The sequence below is a fragment of the Carassius gibelio genome, chromosome B21 (assembly GCF_023724105.1).
Source record: "Carassius gibelio isolate Cgi1373 ecotype wild population from Czech Republic chromosome B21, carGib1.2-hapl.c, whole genome shotgun sequence".
NCBI lineage: Eukaryota > Metazoa > Chordata > Actinopteri > Cypriniformes > Cyprinidae > Carassius > Carassius gibelio.
The window spans coordinates 16139603-16162351 of record NC_068416.1 but is presented as its reverse complement, the minus strand read 5'-3'; the positions used below and the strand labels follow the sequence as shown (position 1 = coordinate 16162351).

The window sequence follows — 22749 nt, the reverse complement described above, 5'->3', positions numbered from 1 at the left end:
CGATTGTTCCAGCAATCAACTATTGGTGCCGATTAATCGGCAAAACCGATAAATCGCTCGACCTCTAAAGAATATATATTTGGTTTTGAGACTTTAGTCTTTGCAAAATCTTCTTGATGCACCAATGGTCTTCTTCATGCACCAAGAACACTTAACACTCCAAAGAGAAAGGAAAAATTATATCACATTATATGACCCTTTAAAATAAAGTATTGCCACAGCTTGTGAGTCAGAATTGGATTGAATTGGATTGAACTGTGAAATTCCATGCAACTCTCTCTCCCCTTCTCTTCAGGTGAAATTAAAATCTCTGACTGGTGCTATAAATTAAAAACCCAGCTCTAATGTATGCTATGTATCTATAAAATCTATTCCTTGGTATGTTAAACTGCAGGACATTGTTCTTTGTAACTCTTATTTGCAGGGCTTAAAAAAAAAAGTAATTCAATTGGTTCACTCCGAGCTGAATTGATATTTTAACGTTTCTGTTCCTGTGTTCCTCTGTATTATTACTGTTCCAAAACCTGTTCGAGTAGAAAAAAATACCAGTTGATAACGTATATAATATATATATATATATATATATATATATATATATATATATATATATATATATATATATATATATATATATATATATAATAGGCTTAATAATAATAATAAAGTACAGAGATTTCTTTACTCAAAAAAAAAAAGAAAGTAAAAAACATGAAGAGGTTTGGTAACGTTAGCCTATAACCCGCTGTTGTATCACAGCCAATACAACATAATTTTTTTTAGGTTTTTGGCCAAATGAAGGCTACTTAACAAAATTAGAAAATCTATTAAAACTTAAAAGACATTAAAGCATTTTAAAGATATTTAAAAATATTTGCTGCATTGCTAAAAATCGCTGCTGGAATAAGATTGCTTTTTGAGATTGAAAAAAGTTGCATAAGTTCACGCTGCATTGTATTATCCCTATTGCAATCAGGAATAATGTAGGCTAAAATGCTGGCAGGCTAAAGCAAAATGTTTACAAACATTATAAACACATTTATTAGTTTCAAGCTTTAGTAGTCAAGCTTTTGCAAAATAAATAAAACTGCAAAACTTTTGCAAAATAAAGAAAACGGTCTCAGGTTACGTATGTAACCATAGTTCCCTGAGTAGGGAACGAGACACTGCGTCCTCTAGGGGGCGCTTTGGGGAACACCTCGTCGTGACCCGTGTCTGAAGCATACAATGAAAAAACACCAACTTGTTGGCCGTCGACAGCCTCCGACGTCACTACCGGCGCGACTATAAATCAGCACCGGGAGAGCACGTCATTATCTTCTTCGTCTGAAGCTTGCGTCCGAAGCATGGCAGAGAGCTAGAGGACGCAGTGTCTCGTTCCCTACTCAGGGAACTATGGTTACATACGTAACCTGAGACCGTTCCCTTTCGAGGGAACTTCGAACTGCGTCCTCTAGGGGGCGCTTTGGGGAACAGTATACCCACGCCGCCATGCTGAGGGGAATGCAGGCCAGAATCATGGTGAGCACTAAGTACCAACTCTACCATTACTATGGGAGTTGCCCCTGGGACGTTTAGACGGCTGTCTGTGACAGTACCCCTTATGGCCAAAAGGCCTAAGCTACATACCCAACTTAATTGTTAGGGCCTCGGCCCTGGGTAGAGCTGAAGGCTTGGAATCAGGAAAGATTCCTTTAAAGGGATACGGCTAAGAACCTAGCATTTGTACCAAGTCCTGCCTGTCACACAGGGGCTACCGCTAGCTTACGCATAAGCTTGCTGAAAGAGCTGTCTCAACAGTTCTCTAGTAGCAACACCCTGTTTAGATAGGTATCCGAGGATACATAGGTGGAGTGGCGCCCAAGATGAACGGGGCTTTTACCAACTCAAGAAAGGGCACGAAGCAACCGCGCGAAGCCCTCACCATATAGGATTTTAGAAAGAACGCAGAATACTAGCGTGCAAACTTACCACAGTGTGGATTTCAGAAAATGTGCAAAGACTACACGTGCACACTTACCATAGCATGGATTTTCAAATACTGTTCTAAGGAGGGGCTCTCGTGGCACTCTGATAGAGCAGCTCATAGATGGAATGTTGCATCTTAAAACAGTATGATTGAGAGTCATCAACTCGATCTATGGAAACAATACTGGAGCGCTCTGGGAAAAAAACAGAGAACTCCGTCTCGTACGAGAGGAGAACTCCGAGCTCAGAGTAGCGCACTCATAGGTGACCCATTTTTTGGAAAAAGGGGAGCGCTGCTAAATTACCACGAGAATCAATAGCCCGTCATGTTGAGAAAAGCGATGCTTGAGGTGTATAAACAAATACACACTGGCTGAATGGAGCCCAAGGAACCAAGGTCTAATCATCTCAAGAAAGGGAACGAAGCGTTACCCCTCATCGTACAAGATTTCAGAAAGTTTGCAGAGTCTTGCATGCAAACTTACCACTTGTGGATTTTTAGAAAGTGTGTTCACATACACACTGACCACCATGTGGTTTTGAGAAAGTACACAAAGCTTAGCGTGTGTACTTAAAGGTTCCTAAGCATCGTAGAGGAGCTGAATCTCACGGGAGAGGCAAGCTCAATTTTACAAACCTCGGGTGAGGGGAGCATCACCTGAGGCAGCATATACAAGAAGACTTCTGTAACTGCCACCTCCACTTCCCGGTAGATACGACAGCACCCCTAAGCGGCCAGGAGACCCCTCGGGGTGACCTGGCCAGACTTCCATGAAATTCCCTGCAGTGCTGTGCCAGGCCTGATGATCAAGGAGGCTCCCTCAGAAACCTGTGATCTCAGCCGCCTAATACCGGAACATGAAGCCGAATGGCTGCTGCTGACGAATGTTTAGTAAACACTGTAACTGAGCACTGCAAAGGAAACTCAGACAGAGTTTATTAGTAGACACGTAACCACCAGCAATTAAATACACATAAGTATATACAGAGAGGGTTACATGTACTCACTCACCCTCCTACGCCGGAGCCCCGCTCAAGGGGTACCTCCTTTCAACCTGGACCATCAGTTTCAGGTTGGTTGCTATGGACATAGAACCATAAAAAAATATTATAGGTCCAGCATAGGAGACTGTTATGCGAGAGGTTTCCACCTAACCTCGATCAGGTGGAGAGCTGGTGGTTACAGGGGAATTAGGAAGGGGAGTATAAAAGCAGAAGTTAACCTTTCGAAGTCGATTAACGCATATACGCGTTTGTCCTTTCTTTTAGTAGATACCTCGGTATCATTCTGATTTGGACGAGAACGCTGCCTCGTCTAGATCATACCTCTTAGGTTCTGCTTACCTCCTCGTGACCCACGATTCCTCTAACCCCTGCCCGCAGGTGGGGGAGGAGCGCGAGTTGCGACACTAGCCTTCTGTGCCCATCTTTGATCCTCAGATCGAGACAGGCCAGGACCCCTATGTTGTTTGGGCTCAGACCTGGACCTTCGTGGGACGAAGGATCTGAAAGCAGCAGAGCGCGCCTTCGTCTCCCTGAACTTTTCAAATCGCCGCCTCAACGGAAATACCGAAAAGTTCAGAAGGCGAAACCTGAGCATCGGGCAGAAAGCATTTTCTTTCCTCCCGATGTCTGTTCATCCACAGATGTCTCTCCGCTGCCACCATGGCTGCCATAGTCCTGCCCCATGGCGGAGGCGGCCTGCTTGGTAGCATGGAGAGAGATCCATGGTGTGGCGCAGCTCAGCTACCAGATCGGAAAAAGGCCCCAGCCTCTATCCAGGTCTCTTAGCAGATCAGTCTGATATGCTTGAAGCACCAGCATTGTGTGTAATAAAGCCTCAGCCTGACCTGCTACTGCGTATGCCTTGCCATTTAAGCGAGATGATTTTCTGAAGGGGCTTAGATGGCAAGGAGGGAGAATAAGAGAGGAGGTTTCCCCTGCAGAAAGAAAACATTTTTCACATATAAAAATTTATAAATTATTTATAAAATTTTTAGCTCTTTCTACAGGGGCATTCCCTCCTAGCCGCTTTCACGCATCACCTCGATGTCGGCAGATTACTTTAATGCCGAAACCGATGGATGCAAAAAGAAAACGGCATCTTTCATTTCTTTTTAATCTCTGTATGGAGATCATGCACAAATGAAAGGCTCACCTGAGCTGGAGGGTTATGGTCAAAAGGTAATTTTCGCTCAATAACCTCCAACAGCTCTACATACGCAGGGCAGGAGAATTGAGAAGGCTCAGCCTCAGCTTCTTCACCATCCTCAAATATCTCCTGCTTTTCCTGGGTAAAAACCCAGCAGAGCACTAACCTCAGTATGAGAAAGTGTTAAAGATATAACATCATCCTCCCAAGGCTCTCTCTTGTCCGCCGCCCCTTTTTTTTTTTTTTTTTTACGATCTCGAAAGGGAAAGTCCCTCTTTAAACCATTCAGACAGATCCATATGTATTCTCACGAGCTCATTTTCTTTCCTGCCTCAGCGTGGACAGATCCTGAACCGCGGGAAGCAGATGGCTTGCCTTTTTTTTTTTTTTTTAGAAGAGAGACGAACGAGAGCGGAGCTTTTTCCATTGAAAAAACGCTCATAGTGCACGCAGATTGCCTCCTCAAAGACATCGCGTGCGTGCTCTTCACCCAAACAAATGACGCAAAGATCGCGTGTGTCATCGGGTGTCAAATAACGCCGACACGGATGCACACATCGTCTAAACGCTTGCTAGTTGTCGCCATGATAAACAGAGAAAGATCGCCCTTACCGGTTCTTTCAGATGCACGCTTCAAACAAAACAGTCAGTTGAAGATGAAGAAGATAATGACGTGCTCTCCCGGTGCTGATTTATAGTCGCGCCGGTAGTGACGTCGGAGGCTGTCGACGGCCAACAAGTTGGTGTTTTTTCATTGTATGCTTCAGACACGGGTCACGACGAGGTGTTCCCCAAAGCGCCCCCTAGAGGACGCAGTTCGAAGTTCCCTCGAAAGGGAACTACTTTCTGCCTTATCAATTTCCTGAATAAAATCTTTAAAACTTGTTACAAAGAACCATAACTGAGCAAACATTTTCATTTTTTTTTTTGTTAATCTGTCAATGATTTAATAAACTATCAAATTTAATTAAGTTTATTTTTTTATTATTATTTTTTTTTTTTTTTGAACTGGTTCAGAGCCCTGCTCATTTCAGCACAAATCATTTTCAGTTGAAATTGTAGTATGCACGCTGTTGATTTTTATTATCAGCCATAGTATTTTTTATTGGGCATAATATAAAAATAATTATTGGCTATTCTGTTAGCAGGAGTTTTTGTATTGGAGCTTTCTTAATCTAAATCCATAAATCCATTCACAGACACCCTTATTTATCCCCTACTAAATCGTCCCTGTCCTAAATATCCTCATCAGCACAGAGAGCGGAATGATGCTTATTTTTGAGTGTCAGGCTACATTAGAAGAGAAAATTAGACACCCGCCCGCTCCAGACCTAAGGGGGGGCGATGATTCAGACATACAGTATTACGGCCAGCAACTTTAGCCCACACTCCAGCAGCCCTTTACAATGAATGCCCTTCTCCTCCACAGTCTATCAGCCCAAACATGCTGAGGCACTGGAGAAATGCTCTCTCTTTCAGATAAACACACACACACGCTGCACTTGGCAAAGGCACTGTATTTATTTTATTTATTTATTTTTTGTGTCTTGCGTTTCAGTTATTAATCGAAGCCAAGTTATTTGTATGGGTATAAATTAGAAGTGAGCTGAAGAAGACACTCCCAAGGGGATTGGATGAATCCCAGTCCTTGTTAAGGACTCCAGTCCTTCATGGCCTTCTGCTTAGTTTATGCCGCATTTTCTCTCTTTCTCTCTTTCTCTCTCTCTCTCTCTCTCTCTCTCTCTCTCTCTCTCTCTCTCTCTCTGTCGCCCTCTTTCTCCTCCAACTCTGCTTGTAAACAGAATACTCTCTTGCCAAAGACATCTACTCACCATTAATACTGAAAAGGGGCCATGCTGATGAAGCTCCTATTATTGTGATAGCTGGCTCTTGTGAAATGATTACTGTAAAGTGATCCAGAAGATCTGTGCTAGCTAAACACATTACCACAAGGCATCACAATAACATGGCCATAACGGAACAGTGGTCTCAATGTTTTAGTCTTTATGTTACCTTGACAACTCAAAAGAAGAACTGTTTTTCTTTCGTTTTTAAAAGACCCCATTAAATGTAGAAATGCACAATATCAGTACCATAGAAGTTATCACATAGTCATTTATTTTTGGATCTCGGTGAAAACTACATATTGGCCTGATATTAACATACCATTAGTAATGTAGTGTTAATTTCATTTTCCCAAAAAGCCTGCCATGAGAAATATTAACAATTTTATTCAGTTTCAGGTGGCGTTTATAATTTAAGAGAAGAGACACTGTTTTATGTAGAGCATTTGATTGGCCAACAGTCTGTGCAGTGCAGGATGAGTCATCGATATTTTTAGTGTGTTCCCCAAAGAGAAAGTGATTCAATTTTAAATCCGTATCAAAGATTAATTTAGTTATCTTTCATGACTATGCTAGTAGAGATCCTCAAAGCTAACCAGCATGAGCTTTAAGTGACAATTGTTCAATTGTGATTCCAATTGATTTAATGTTAACTGCTAGAGGAAAGCAAAGATCTTCATTTCTCTCTGACTCTGCGCTGTCTCCTCTGACCCCAAGGACTCCTCGTTCTGCCTCTTTGACTGTGATGTCATCTTAGTGAATGCATGTGAGTTTTTTTTTTTTTTTTTTCTGTGGCGATCGATAGAGGAAGATGTGAGAGGCAGAGGGCAGTTAATCTCCTGCCGCCTGCATGGGGATTCTTATCCTTGTGTGCACAGACGTTGCCTAGATCAGGACGCCGGCTCAGAGACAATGCAAAATTCACACTGAACTGCCCGCGCAATCTCTGCTTAAGGATGTCGTATTTAGTTGGATGGAGAGTAAGAGGCCATGTGACTCCGGCACAGCTCACTGATTTCAGAGTGAGGGACAGGTGCTGGAGGTCCTCGCGGTGCACCATCGTGCTGAGAGGAGGAATGATGGGAAAGGAAGAGAGAGAGAAAGGGCAAGACAGGTCTCTGCTCTTCTGCTGTGTTTGTCTTACCTGCTTTCTTTTGCTTTTTGTCCCTCTTTTCATCTTTTCCTCTCTGGCCTTTGTTTTCTGGATTGCACAAAACCAGATCACTCCCATTCTAAAAAAAAAAAAAAAAAATGTCTACCACTTTTTTTCCTTCTCCTTTTTCAGTATTTTTGAAAGTCTCTCATGCTCAACAAGGCTGCATTAGATCACGGATACAATACAAACAGTAATATTGTGATATATTCTCTGTGTGGAGCACTGGCTGTTGTCAGACTCTTTGTTCAAACAAAAATCACACTGGATTATTACAATTAATGGCAAAACGAATGTTTGGACATGTAAACTGATATTTGCTACTGACACAAAAGATAAAATAACTGACTTAAAACAATTTTTAGCTGGTTAAAATACTAGTGTTCTAATCATATTGGTCACCACTGTATAATCTATTAATAATAGTAATATATGTTATTGTAGTGGGGAAAAATAATGACCCTTTTTGGTCACACTTTATTTTAAGGTCCAATTCTCACAATTAACTAACCATTAACTATGATTTCTGCCTCAATTAACTCCTTATTTGCTGCTTATAAATAGTTTATAAGGTAGTTGTTAAGTTTAGGGTATTGGGTAAGATTATGGATGCCATGCATTATACGTACTTTATAAGCACTAATAAACAGCCAATATGTTAATAATAGGCATGCTAATAAGCAACTAGTTATTAGTGAGAATTGGACCCTATACTAAAGTGTTACCCAATTTTTATATGTATTGAAAGATAAAATGGTTTAGTTTTGAATTTTTATAGTTGCATTAAAACTGGCTTGTCAGATAAATACCCAAAAGTTACTTTAGATGTTCAAAATGATGTGCTCCATTTTTTTGTGGACAGCTTATGTTCCAGCAGTCAGTTATGTAATCGTCTCTGAGAGACTTTTTTACCAGCTGCATTTTGCTGGAAAGGGGGTATTTGTTTATCCATTGCCATTGAGACTCAGTCACAGTGGCAGAAGTCCTTTCTTCCTCTCCCTCTGCTGAGAGAGATTTCCAAATGAGCGAGCAGGGGTGGCAAGGCCTCTGGTGCTGCGCCCGGCCCCCGTCGGCTCTCTGACGCATTAATCATCAGGCTGCCATCCATCCCTTCCCACACACCACATTCCGCTGCTGCTCCCATCCAACCAGCATTTTACCCTTCATTAGCACTAGTATCATCACAATTTACTTATCCATACGTTTGTGTGAACGCTTCTCGGCTGCTCAGCGTATGAAGAGAGTGGGAGGGGGTCTTTGTGGCTGAGGGGCTTGCTGAGCCTTTGAGGGAACTCGCTCCAATTTGTTCTAAAGAAAAGCAGTAGAAGTTTGCTTTACACGTGCTGTTTCAAACCCTGCTTGTTAAACAAGCTGATATTTTTAGTATTTAAACACAACAAAGCTGGGAAACTTTAATGGGTCCATCAATGAAACTTCTGTTTTTTTTGTTTTTTTTATGGAAGGGTAAATCGTTCAATAAAGCAAAACGTAACTTAATTGAATTAAGCCAAGTGATGTCTGTAAAGGATTTAGCAGAAATATCACAAAAGCATCTGAAGAGTGACACTCCTAAAGGCTTAGCTTATTCCAGTTAAGCTTGATGTATTTCTCTTAAGAAGATTTGGCAAATTTGTCCATGTTTCATAAGGTTTGTCGTTGAATTCTGTGCTTCTAAGTTTGGAAATGGCCTTTGCTGAAAAGATTAGCTTTACTTTAGCATTTCAGCATTTTAAGTCGTGGTTTGGGGCTGGTTTAGCTAGTTAAGGGGCCCGATGGGGACTGCATCATTCAAAAGAGCATATGTTGATCTTTTTAACAAGGGTGACTGAGTTGGCACGTGTGTCTGGAGGTCTCCTTTCGCAGATGGAAGGGCACAGTGACGTACTCAGAAGACACATGTGCTTGAAGTGATTTCAAACAAATGATATCAGACACAGCCTATGGGCTTACAATAAAGCAGCGTTAATGACACGCCAATGCATATGAATATCTCCATTCAATCTCAGCAGATATTACAGAGATCTCATTTGTGATTTTTCTTTCCTATGCGCAATCATTCAAAAGGAAGTTCACACAAATTAAAATCCTGCTCTGATAGTTCAACACTCTCTGAACACATAGTACCGTAACCATGGAGTTCTTCTCTATTAGCCGTACTGTAATATTCGAGCATGAGCGCTGACCTTTGTGGCTCAGAATAGTGATGGGTATCACGTATCCTCTCACTGAGTGTGGCTCACAGGTGTATGTGGATCTCACTCTTTTACAATCATCACCATTCAGATCTAATTCAAAGCCTTGGTTTTCCTCACTCGCACATGCTGTTTAAACAGTGCAGCAGGCAGGATGAGCTATTGAGGCGGACAGTAGAGTGCTTTGACCTTTACAGCACAGCAGTGCACTCCTGCATTAGCCTGTTCCGTGTCACACGCACACACACACACACATGCACGCTCTGGGTGTTCCTCTGGGTTGATGTATGAGGGGCACTGGGGTGGTGCTGGGCCTGTAGTGATATAAATGGCTTGTCTGCCTCACTGAGAGCAGAGTATCGTCCTCTGACAGCTTTAATCTAGACCAAAATGATCAATGTTCTGTGCTACTTATTTTGAATGTCGGTAATTAAATACAGAGATAATGTCACAGATCTGTTTGAACAAGTTATGCAAATGCACAGCACACAAATTTCTTTGCCATTTTTGCGATGCCTTGTTTGTTGTTGATGCATGAACAGAAAGCTAATTTTTTTTCAGGGGCCCTTTTTTGATGGTCTTTGCTTGAGCATTAGGGCTAATGAAATCTTTATTCAAATGGGAATTCATCAGTCGCTCACTTGTTCCAGCTCCAGTGACACAAACAATTATCTTAATTAAACCAATCTACACACCAATAATCAATAATAATTTGGGGTCTAAGCAGGTTTAATCCCTTTATTAATACAGTATGATCCCTGTACAAGATTTACCTAATAGTTTATATAGCTGGAGCAGGTTTCATAATAAGAGGTACCTAGAAGCATGAATTTTAACATACGGTTGTCATTGTTTTTATTATATTATATGTTACAGCGCTTAATTCTTTTTCTTTTTTTCTTTTTTTTTTACATTTATTAATTGATAGATTTTTATTATTATTAATTGACCTAGTGGGAATAGGAAAATCTATTTGAATTTTATCATGGCACATTTTTAATAATACAATTTTAAGTTTTAAATGTTTATAAACAGATTCGGTAACAATCAATAAACAGATTGCTTCTTATTAATAGTGAGTAAGGAAGCTGTTAAATTTAGGTATTGGGTAGGATTAGGGATGTAGAATAAAGTACTAATAGTTCTCATCAAAGCTGGATTTATTTGATTAAAATAGAGAAAATTAATTGATGAAAAATAGAGAAAATAAATGTTGAAAAAACATTTTGTGAATGTGAATTTGCAATTAAAAGAAAAACAGTTTTTTTATTTTAATATACTTTGAAATATAATGTATTCCTGTGAAACAAAGTTGAGTTTTCAGGATTGTTACTATGATAGGCTATTTGATACTTTTTTCAGGATTCATTGAATGTAAGTCGACTGTATGAATGAATTAATAAGGGACTGTAAGTCTGCTAAATGCATAAATTTAATTTAATTTAATGGAAAGTTAAAAATAACTGTGTTTATTTCAAATATAAATTTTGTGTTACAGTATACACTGACTATTAAAAGTTTGGGGTCAGTATTTCTTTTTTTCTTTTTTTAATTAATATTCAGCACGGATGTTAAATGGCTAAAAAGTCATAGTAAAGGCTTATATTGTTAGAAAAGATTTCTGTTTTGAATAAATGCTGTTCTCTTGAACTTTTTATTCATCAATCAAAGTATCAACAGGTATCAAAAAAAGTATCACAGGTTCCAAAATAAATGAAATAAAATAAAATTAAGCAGCAATTTAAACAGTTAAAAACAGTTTAAACGCTGATAATAAATCTGAATTTCAAATTTGGTTGTGTGTGTTGGGGGGTTTGTCCACTTTTAATTATTGGGGGTGACTTGTCAGTGTCTCGATGTCCCTCAATGTCTATGGTGGTTATTTCCCTGAGAGAATGATTCAAACTCATTTTATTTAAAAACTTAAAAACTTTATCGTGACATATTTTCAATAGCATAAATGAAAGTTTTAAATATTTACAAACGTAGTATTTTATATTTCAAATATTATTTTCAAATAAAATGGAAACGTGTTAAGTGTTTTCGTTTTTTTGCAAGCTTCAATTTTTATAATAATAAATAATAATACTAACCGAGACTTGACACAACAATTCCATATTATTGCTATTTTGCTGGTTTTGATAGCTTCTGTTGTCCTCATTTAGGATAAAAGCGTTAAAAACTAGCTTTAATTTAAATAATTAAGTGAAGATATAATGTCATGATCAAAACATTATCATCAAAAAAAGTATTTTCAGTAGAATGTTTACAATTAAAGTTTAATTAAAATTAAAGCTTGTAAAATGCTTAACAAATCTGAATTTTAGTGACACTTTTTAAAATGATACAATTTAGAGTTAATTTAAAATTATTAAATATTTTCATCACATCAAAAAAAAAAAAAAAAAAAAAGTTAAAAATGTGCATACAAATGTTACACTTATCATGGAATAACTCATACACTAACACGTTTTGGAGATGTAAATTCAACAGAGAGCATGCCAGAATGCAATTAACATGTTTACCCCTTTTCCTCATTGAGTTTGACTCATTGGCATACCCTAGTGATTCATGTCTGCTCCTGCAGCATGTTGGGTTTTTTTTTTTTTTTTTTTTTGTATAGGCCTGCTATAGGGTAAACATCTGCTTTCCAGTGCATGAATAGTTAAATGATATCTCACTAAGATTTGTTGCCAAAGTTTCCGCTAAACTTTTTGGAAGTAAAGGAGAAGTCTCAGGAGGTCTAGTGATGTTTAGAACAAGCCCTCTCATCCCACACAACAAAATGGCATCCAGCTCATCACCCCAGAGTTGAGCAAAGTAAACACCGAACTAGCTAATTACATGTAAGTTGAGTTATCACATACACTCTACATTTTAATGACTTTTCGAGCAATGGTTTAGTTCAAAATATTGCAGTGCTCAGCCAAGATTGGCGTTATGGGGTTTTCATTGAAGGGATGAGAGGTTTGGAAATGAACTAAGGGGAAAAAAACAAGAAATAAAGTCGATAGAGTAGCATATAAAAGAGCACATTTTAAGGTTATCAAGTGAATATTTTAATGTTTTAATTTAGCATTCTGTTCCTCACTACTCGCCTTCCCTCCTTTTTCTGTTGAGCTTGCCAAACGTGGCTGCAGTGCGTGCTCATGTATGTGTTTACCCTTTCGATGCATCTTCTGTCACTTAGCATGATTACCACCCAGCAGCTGATCGGCCACCGAGAAGTCTCTGTGACAACCGCTGTAGCACGCTTAACCTTCATCGCTAACCCCTTTCTGGGATAAACAGCCGTTCTATTTGCATTTCCAATCCAGTCCTCTCAATCCACACCTCATCCCCTTTGACAAGTCTTAAGGAAGTCACTCCTGTGCAAGGGTCATTTGTTTTGGTCTGTTTTGACTTTGTGCTTCTGGCAGGCTGATTGAATTCAGTTTTGTTAAACTGTCTCCCCTTATCTGTCGCCATCACACAATCTGATTGCTTTCTTCCCTTCTGCTTTAAGTGACAGGGCTGTTTAGAGGTGCCTGACAACTGAGGCATGCAAATTAGCACTTGACGGTGTCTTAAAGTCATGTCACATTTCACATTAATATATTTATTTAGCTCCAGCTTTAGCCTGTTCATGTTTTCCTCTTAGCTCTGCAGGGAAGGCAGCTGTGTGGTGTAATTTTTTTGTATTTTTATTTTATTGTTTCCACTCAGAGAGCAAAAGTATAGTTCAGCTGTGAATTGTCTGGCTCTTAAAGGGACAGTTCACCCCAAAAAAGAATACACAAATTTTAATCAAGTGTTCCATAGTAGAAAAACAGTCATAGAAGTTTGGATAAGAGTGAGTACTGTAAATGATTACAATTTTCATTTTTGGTCGAACTGTCCCATTTAACGGTATACATTTTTGCTACCGTTTGCTACCATTTTTCAAGTGAACAAGGCCTGTAGCAGTGGTTCCCAACCTCGTTCCTGAAGGACCATCAACACTGAACATTTTGCATCTCTCCTTTATCTGACAAACCCATTTCAGGTCTTGGACTCTCTACTAATGAGCTGATGATCTGAATCAGGTGTTTGATTAAGGAGATATGGAAAACATGCCATGTTGGGGACCTCCAAAAACGTGGTTGGGAACCACTGGCCTGTAGCTTCCATTCCTATGGCAGTGGCAGATCTTATCACATGGTGATCTCATCCACAGAGGGGATTCGGATCAGGCATGTGTAACATGAAAACAGGCAATCTCATGAAGCACACACTATGCGGGAAAGAGAGGGGGGAAAAACACTTTCACACTCTGCTGGATATTCACACCCACTCTAGCTGTGTTTTGCCACCTGTTCTTCATTGTGCACTCATGTAAGTGTGAGATTGTGGGTTTAGATGATGCTGGCTGCATCTCTGCTTCAAGGAAATGGACAGTGGTTCCATTTTTCCCACTTTTTCATAATGTTGTCCATTAGCTGCACTATTGCCCAATGCCCGGTGCCTTATATCTTATAGCATAACCAATGAGCTAAATGATGCAGATGCTTCGTCTTATTTACATTTAATGCACAAATATCTAAAACCACTAATGTCAGTGCTTCTATTTACCTTTTTTCTAATTTCAAACAGTTGTTTTTCATTATTAATTATGTTATCTATTAATTTGAGTGAAATATTGATTAGAAAAAGGTAGTTGATATAGAAGATGGATGGATGACCATATGGATAATACATAGATTGCATATGTGAAAGGATGAAACGATGGGTGCTAGATGGTAGAAGTTATAAGATGGGTGGATAAATTGACAGATGGACGATATACAGAGAGCAGAACTTGGATGGATAGGCAGATATTTTTTTAAAACAAAAGTTATATGATATATGGATGGACAGATAGTAGAAGTTATATGATGGATAGATGAATGAACAGATAAACAATATATAGGTAACAGATGTTATAGGATGAATGGATAATAAATAGTAGAAGTTATAAGATGGTTGGATGGCAGATATTTAGAAAATAGAAGAGCGAGAGACAGATAGACATTAACAGATGTACAGTATGTAGATGGGCAGATGAATATATCTGCCTCTCTTTCATTCTCCAATTTGATCTCTCTTTCTCTCTGTCCCTCCACAGTCCAAAGCCAGAATCTCATAGCGGACAACATCTCAGTAGTGGAGGGAGAGACGGCCACCATAAGCTGTCGAGTCAAAAACAATGATGACTCCGTCATCCAGCTCCTCAACCCCAACAGACAGACCATCTACTTCAAAGACGTCAGACGTGAGTACACATATTCACACGGCACACACAAACACACACAGTCCACTTGTCCCCAGTGGAGTGGAAGTGTTAATGCATTAGAGTAATCAGCCCATAGAGAGACCCAGCTGGCTGGTGAGGGCATGGTTTTTTTCAGCGGTTTGCCATTTGATTTGCCATTTCCCATGTCATATGCAGAAAAGCGCTTTGATGATAGTATTTTCTTTACGCCAAAGTTGCAACTGGAAACATTTTTAAGTAGTTTCAAAGTGCTTTTTGGAGTTTATTCTATGTCCAGTCCGGCACATATCATGTGGTTTCAATGGACATGGTGCCTGTCTCCACAAACGGTTCCCGGAAAGGTCCTTCTTATTTCATCGCTTTTCTCTGAAATAATGATAAGCTTCTCTGAGGTGCCAGACCGAGTCATTTTCATCTCCTTCCCCATAAACGGCACTGTGGTTAAAGAGCGTTCCAGTCAAGGGGAGTGAACGGGAGAGCTGTCAGTCGCCTGAGGGACTGTCCTCATCAAGTAACGGTTAAAGTAATTGTGTGCCCGGTCCTCTCAGAGTTTGGATTAAGGTCTTCTGAACCGTCATTTTATCTCTCAGCTTCTAATCATTAGCAAGGCTCAGACTCCTGATTTTTGGTCCGTGCAAGGCTGTAATTATCGCCCGTCTTCTTAATAAAACTTTGATGGGCTCTTCTCAAAGTAACCGTGGCCGGTAATCAAAATTGATTGCTGCCATTTAGAAGAAGCAGCATGTGTCCTGGAGCCTCTAGGATTAAACCTGAGAAAACAATACAAATGAGATTCGGAAGAGGAGCACAGGAGCAAAGGAAAGGAAATGAGACCGAGTGTGAGCAAGAGAAAGAGAGGGAGATGCGAGCGCAGATAATAGAGGCAGCCCCTGGCCATTGATACACAAAGTTGTTCTTCAACATCTCATTTCTGGTTGCTTAGAGCAAGTTTCAGATTGTCCACTGTCTGCGCTCGGTGGACTGCAAAGGAGTGAACCAGGCCTGTTTTTCTTTTTTATAAGTTTAGTTGTTATTTAGTTTAATTGTAATGCATTTATTTTTAAATACATTTTTAATATTGTGTTTACAAACTGCTGTAAAATTCAGCTTTGCCATTACCTGAATAAATTACTATAAGTTAAATAAGTTAAAATTTAGTAAAATAGAAAATAGTTTTTTAAAGTCTAAAAATATTTCTCAATATTAATGTCATAACATATCATGATTGTAGTGTTTTAGTTTTTTTTTTTTTTTTTTTTTTTTTTGTATACAAACAGAAAATTACTTGTTATTTTTTGAAAAAATAAAAATAAACAAGCAAGGCTTTTAGTTTAGAAAGGTCTTATTTGATTAAATAAAAAGAAAAATTGATGTACATAACATAAACTGATGTACTGATGGAGTACATATGGCCAAAATCTTCAGCATCTTTTTGCCTTTTATTAAGTTGCATTGTTATTTAAACAAGTGCAGCACGTTGTAAACATTTATTTTAGCTGCAAAAATCTGAATTATTTTAAGTGGTAACAAACTCTTAATTTGCTGCTTATTAATATCTAGTAAGGTAGTTGTTAAGTTTAGGTATGGAGTAGGATTAAGGGATCTAAAATATGGTCATGCAGAATGAGGCATTCATTTGTGGTTTATAAGTACTATAAACTAATATGCTAGTAATATGCATGCTAATAAGCAACTACTTAATAGTGATAATTGGTCCTTAAAATTTTTTTTTTTGAAATTGGACATTCATATTTAGAAAACATTTGAACATTTTATATTCCTAAGGTGATAGCAAAGTTGGAATGTAAAGGCTCTTTGAGCTTTTGGCTTCTCAGTAGGTGAAGGAAATATGAAGATAAAAAAAGAAACTGTGAGAATCTTTGGCAGTCTTCAGCACTAGTTCAGCAGGAGGTGTTAACCGCTGTGGAGTTTCTAAAGCACCTCCTACTCTTTACACACCTCTTACACCCCCCACCTAGTGTGAGCAGAAAGCAGCATTTATTTATTTATTATATTTATTCCACAAAGGCCCTTTCACATGACTCACATCAGGGCTGCAGTGTTCAGTGCATGCACTGCTTTGACCTCCACGTGAATGACATTGCAGATAGTGATAAAAAAAGGGCAATTTACGAGGTCACTGGGTGCAAGACAGGGTGATGTGTAATTTTTTTGTTGCTGTGTACTCTAAAGAACCTGACAAACCAAGCCGATGGATAGACGTCAGATGTCTGGGACTCATGTCAGAGATTCAACGTTCAACTATATTCTGCTTTGACCTCCATGTGAACAACATTGTAGAAAGCGATAAAGGGCTTTTTATGAGGTTACTGGGTGAAAGAAAGTGTGCCGTGTTATTTCTTTGTGCTGTAAAGGCTCTGACACACCAAACCAATGTACAGTTGGACGATTGGCCGAGCATGTTAAGTAAGAGCTGGGCATCTGGCGAGAAAGACCACTCTAACTGGCTGTTCTGCTTAGAATAGTGATAAAGAATAGTGATACAAGCAAATAAGTATAAAGTCAAAAGTGAATACAAAGGCTGTTCTAGTTTTACATTTTCATCTTAGATAGTCATTCCTATACGCTTTTATTATCATAACGATATGGCAGTCTGAAATAAAGAAAGTGACGGCCAGCTCAAGCATCTCTTGCTCTAGTCTTTGCGGGATTTTGGAATGTTCAAACTTCACATTTTGGCTTCAATTGACAACACAGTTGACTTTTGTCTCTGCTAGTTTTTTATCAGTTTGGTGCATCACTGCCTTAAATCATCATTAGTGAGGTTAAATCAAACTTAAGTGCAAAGTTGGAACTTAGAACGTTACTTCATGTCATGTGAAAGGGCTTTAAATTCTCTCTAATATTGATTGTCTTGTATGTCATCTTTGGAGACAAGGTAGATTTTATTCGTAGAAACCTAGGACAGATTTTTCATAGAAAGCACTTTGTAGCAGCAGCACTATGTAGCAGTGCATATTTTAAGTCTCCTATTTTCTCTGAAATGTGCCATGCTGAGAGGACACAAAGCTGTGACTGTGTTATTTCACATTGTCTTTTTGTCCTTGCTGCATAATCTTTCCTTTTTTTATTTATTTATTAATTTTTTTTTACTTCCCGAGCCTTTCCTATATGGCATATGCTGGCCTTTGCATATGTGCCTGTCCTCATATGTTACGACACACACTCATTTTGATGAGAATTAAAACAGCAAACAGAGACCAGCATACAGTAGCTGTTCCCCTATGCCTTTTGCCCGAATGAAACTCTGAGAACATAATGCAGGTTAAAGCCTTGTAAAAATCCCCAGCAAATGAAAGACTATTTCAAAAAACAAAAAAGGAACACGGACAGCAAAAGCATTTGTCCGTGCTTTTTTTCAGGGTGATAAGCTTTAAAGGGTTTTGTCAGGCAGGGAAGCTGGTTTACTAGGCAGCATGCCCTCAGAAGGGACCGGAAACCATGCTGAGCCTCATTCTTCACCACTCCCACAGCGCGCTGGATGTAGCTGGCCGACAGAAACGTTCCCTCTCACGGTGGTGGGACAACCTCCTGGGGCCCTGCGAGCTCTCGCTGTCACTGTGTCCAGCACCGTGTCCCAAAATACTACAGCAAGCAGCAAAGGGCATGTACACAGTCAGACATGCTGTTGTTATTTGGGACACATAGCATTGATTTTTGTGTGTGTGTGTGTGTGTGTTTTATTTTTCCTACTCCTTTTCCCAAAAATAAATAATATCTGGGTGTCCTGGAGGCATGTTTTTTTTTGTTTTTTTTTAACTGACTGTTTGTGCACTTTGCATACTTTTCTCATTTGAAGTTGATATGAAGGCAAAATTGACCCTATTTACCTTTTTCCTGGTCTTATTGGGAATTAATAATTGTTGCACCTTATCCAAACACCTCTAACTTTCCATTTCAGATAATACCACTGATCTCTTCCCTCCAACCTCAAATTTTTCACTGCAATTTTTTTCTCACTTTTCACTCTAAAACATATGTCAATTATGTAATAAAATGTATTATCTGGATATGTATTTATTTATTTAAAACAGTGTTGTGCTTTGAAAACATCTGTTATGTGATGAGCATGTTTTTTGATTTTAAATTTAAATCCATTTGATATTTTTTGAAGGAATATCAAAAATATCAGGAATAGTCTCGTGGGCAGCATGTCATGTTTTTTTCGTTTTTTTGTATTAATTAAGATCTCAAATGTATTGGGAGATCACAACCATTCAACCTTTTTTGACAAAGCAAGTTTAGTTCAGGTTGTAAAATGCATGTTATAAGTACAAAATTTAATAGTATTTATGAATTAATAATTAATGCCATTTAAAAAAGGAAATACTTTGAAATATATATATATATATATATATATATATATATATATATATATATATATATATATATATATATATATATATATTTTTTTTTTTTTATTTTATTTTTTTTTTTTTTACTTGGCTTTTTATTAATGTATTTTAGTTTTAGTATTTTATTTTCAGCTTTTTGAAAATGGACATGCTTACTATTCATTACTTTTCTTACTATTCATACCAACAGGAAGGTGAAATAAGTCATGATTGCTGCATCTGACATTCCTCAATTCTTCCCCAGAAGCCAGTGGTCTTTCTTTACCTCCAAAGCTTCCCTGGTTTTATTCGTCTCACTGATATGGTCTCCTTAGTTTCTTCTTGCCCTCTCTTTTCCCCATTAGAGCTGACACCGCTCTTATTCATGTTTTCATAATGCTTTAATTAATGCTGTCTCTCCACCTGATGCACAGTCACAATAGATTATAAACCGGTTTGGCTTCTTGCTCCTTATCAGTATATTTTAATCCCCACATTTCCCCAATCAATAAATTGAATTAAATCATTAACTTCTGCCTGCCCTCCCTTTGACAGCCACATTCCCGCTTTCAAGCTGGCCGCTCTAATTAGTCGCACATTACGCAGCGGCTACATGAAAGGCGCAGTGCTTGGTGTTTCAAAACAAAGAGCACCACAATGGCTGTTGAGATCATAGCGCTGCTGTTGGTCCGTGCATTTCTTTTCGGGCACATTTGGCTTCATTACTACCAAGCTCAGACCTGTACCTGTGTAAACTGCGCACACACTTGTGTTGAGTGGAATAAAGATGTGAAAGCTACATGTGCGTGATGTTTTATTTATTTGTATTTTCGCTCTCAGCTTACGCCGCACTGACATCATGATCAAAGGTGAGAAATGTGTTGCCTTGGCAGCAGGGTCTTCCAGCGCGGTCTCCATGTGCGTGCCCGTTGATCTGTGAAAGAAATGGACTCTTTGCATCTCCCTTGCTGCGGATGGTATGAGGGGCTTGAGGGGGCTCGCGTGGGGAAATGCAAGTATAAGAAAGCCCTTCGTAATAGAGAACGGTGAAGATCTTTTTCCTTTTGCGGAGCACACAGAGTCACTGCAGCCCTTGTAGAGCAATATGTTTTTTTCTCTTATGCGCACACATTCTCTCCCTATCTCTCTCTCTCTTCTCTCTCTATATCTTTTTCTTTTGAATGGAAGCAAAAGAGCATTGCTAACCAGCTGGATCCAAGAACAATCAACACCCCACGCCATCAGTGCCTGCTTTCATGATCCCATCGCCTCAAAAATCTCTAATGATGCCCGATTATTTCTTTATTTATTTCCCCTTTTATTTATTTCTTTATTTATTTATTCATGGTCCTCTTTTTTGTGCGCCTTTGAACTCGGCTGTTGCGGGCAAGAACAAACGCATGCGTGAGTGCTCTCGGTGTTGTAAATGGTCTGTCGATCGGCCTGGAATTTATCCACGAGTGGGGGGCGGCTGGGGGTGGGGGGTGCCGGTAGCCTTTCATCTCTCTTTCGCCCATCTCTCCATATTTCACCCTCAGCACCATTTACTTTTCATGCTCAGCCTCCCACACCGGCAAAGCGAACCCTAATGGACTCCTCATTATTCTAGGCCGAAAGGATTCTGTTCCTCCTCGTAATTAAGAGAGAGAAGTGTAAGTTTGGATCGGCGTGAGATTCTCGCAGCCACATTGGAACTTTCAGATCGGCCTATAAACTGAGGAAGTGTCTGTCATATTTGAAGTAGGCTACAGATGTCCCAGTTTCTTTTTTAAATGTAATTAAAATTACAACTTTTTCTTATTTTTGTTTTATTATGTGAAAATCACATTACCACTTTTCAAATGGCTTTTATATAAAGAGTATGTACTTCATTAATGGTTTCAGTGTCAATCAAAAGTAATCTTGAGATGAAAATGTGTCAAAAACTAAATATTGAAGTATTTAAAGTTCACCAAAAAATGAAAATTGCCCCATGATATGACATAGGATGTAGGTGAACAAGGAGACAAATTAAGCCCTATTCGCATGGGATTATTATTATCTGGGGACCTTGTGTGATTTAGAAATTACCCCCCAACACACACACACACATATCTAAATTTTCGTGTGGTAAATTTTCACAGGATAAGTTAAGCATGTGGTTTTACTCGAATTGACTGACTTATCTCCTGGATATGATGTCACGGCTTTGAGAGTCCCATTCTTTGGTCTGGTTAGATGGATTAAAAAAAAGAAAAAAGAAACTAATATAGTTTCGTGCCCTGTGTCATTTACATATCACCAGGTTAAAATAATATCCAAAGCTTTATGGTTGATTTATTTGTGACACGATAACCTCAAAACATTTTCAACTTTCTCTTTCTGCGAATTGTGTGTTCTAGCAATATGACAGCAACCAAAATATTATCCAACACTCCAGCGCAGCTCCATTCTTCGTGAAAAATTGATAAAAAGACTCACAGTAAACAAAAACGTCAAAAAATTATATACAACCCACCAAATGCTGCCAAAAATCACAGAGATGCCGATTCGCTCAGGACTAATATTATCACAGGACCTTGAAATATGGTGAAATATGGTAGGTCATTTCAGGGGAGTTTTAACTTTACAAATTACAGACATGACAGATTCGCATGGGATTAAGATCACAGACAGCCTCTGCAATTATTACAAATGGCTGGAGCTCACCAGGTAATACTAATCCTGTGTGAATAGGACTTTAGAAGTACAAAATGAGGCTTTGTAAAGAAAAATGTAGAGGGTTTCGATATAAGTCAAAAGAAGACTGGTTTTCCTTTGCTTTAAACAAAACTTGGATCTCACGAGACTAGCATATTCTCACCAGTGTTTACGCTACTCATACTTCATCCGCCTGAACTCCACCTTTTCATAAAAACATTTATAACAGTTAGCAGCCATTCACTGCCATTATAAAGCTTGGAAGAGCAATGACATTTTTTATATAACAGTTATATACAGTTATATACACCTAGAATTACTTGAGGATGAGTAAATCATGGGGTAATTTTCATTTTTGGATAAAATGTCCTTTTAAGATATATAAAGATGTGATAGCTATGAAAGACAAAGAAGTCTGCCATTTTATTCCAAAAATTTAGTTTCCACTACATAATATTATCAAACCAGTTACAGTACACAATTTGCATGTATATTATCCACTGTTGGACATTGTAAGTCAAATTGAGTGCATTTTTGCAAATTGAGGTGTTAAAATTAAAAAGGTTATTGGGTCTCAGGGTGGTCTAGTATGGCATGTTCCATGGCTACTGTCCCTGTTAATACAATGCTCAGGTCACATAATGCCAAAAATAAATGCACCCTTGATCCTGAGTGTGAAGCGATCTCAATCACTTCAGTTATTTCCATGGAGCACGTTTCAGCTAATCTGAAGAATATATTGTAGCCTGCACGTTTGTTAAGCTCCCCGGTGTCTGTTATAAGCAATAGCTTAAAGAAGCATATGGCTGCTTTTATTTGCTTCAGTGGAAACACAATTTAGCCTTCAGATGGGAAAAATACTGCTAATTATCTCCTACATGTTTCTATTGTTGCTTGCAATGGAAGCGAAGTGTGAAAATGTGACTTTTTGTTCCATCATCTGCTCTCTTTCTTTTTCAACTCTCCAGCCCTGAAAGATGCTCGATTCCAGCTGGTCAATTTCTCAGACAACGAGCTGCGTGTGTCGTTATCCAACGTGTCTCTCTCAGATGAGGGAAGATATGTGTGCCAGCTCTATACAGACCCCCCACAGGAAGCCTACGCCGACATCACTGTGCTAGGTATGAACACTCATGCATG

At 38.8% G+C, this 22749-nt stretch overlaps 1 protein-coding gene across 4 annotated transcripts in view; it reads left to right on the top strand.

Annotated features, from left to right (window-relative positions):
• Positions 1-22749, top strand: part of LOC127985868 (cell adhesion molecule 1) — a 296550-nt gene that overhangs the window by 197609 nt on the left and 76192 nt on the right. For all 4 annotated transcript variants that reach the window (XM_052588073.1, XM_052588075.1, XM_052588074.1 and 1 more), the window contains 2 exons: positions 14429-14575; positions 22578-22730. In XM_052588073.1, coding sequence (XP_052444033.1) covers positions 14429-14575; positions 22578-22730 — 300 coding nt within the window. The remainder of the gene's footprint in view (positions 1-14428; positions 14576-22577; positions 22731-22749) is intronic.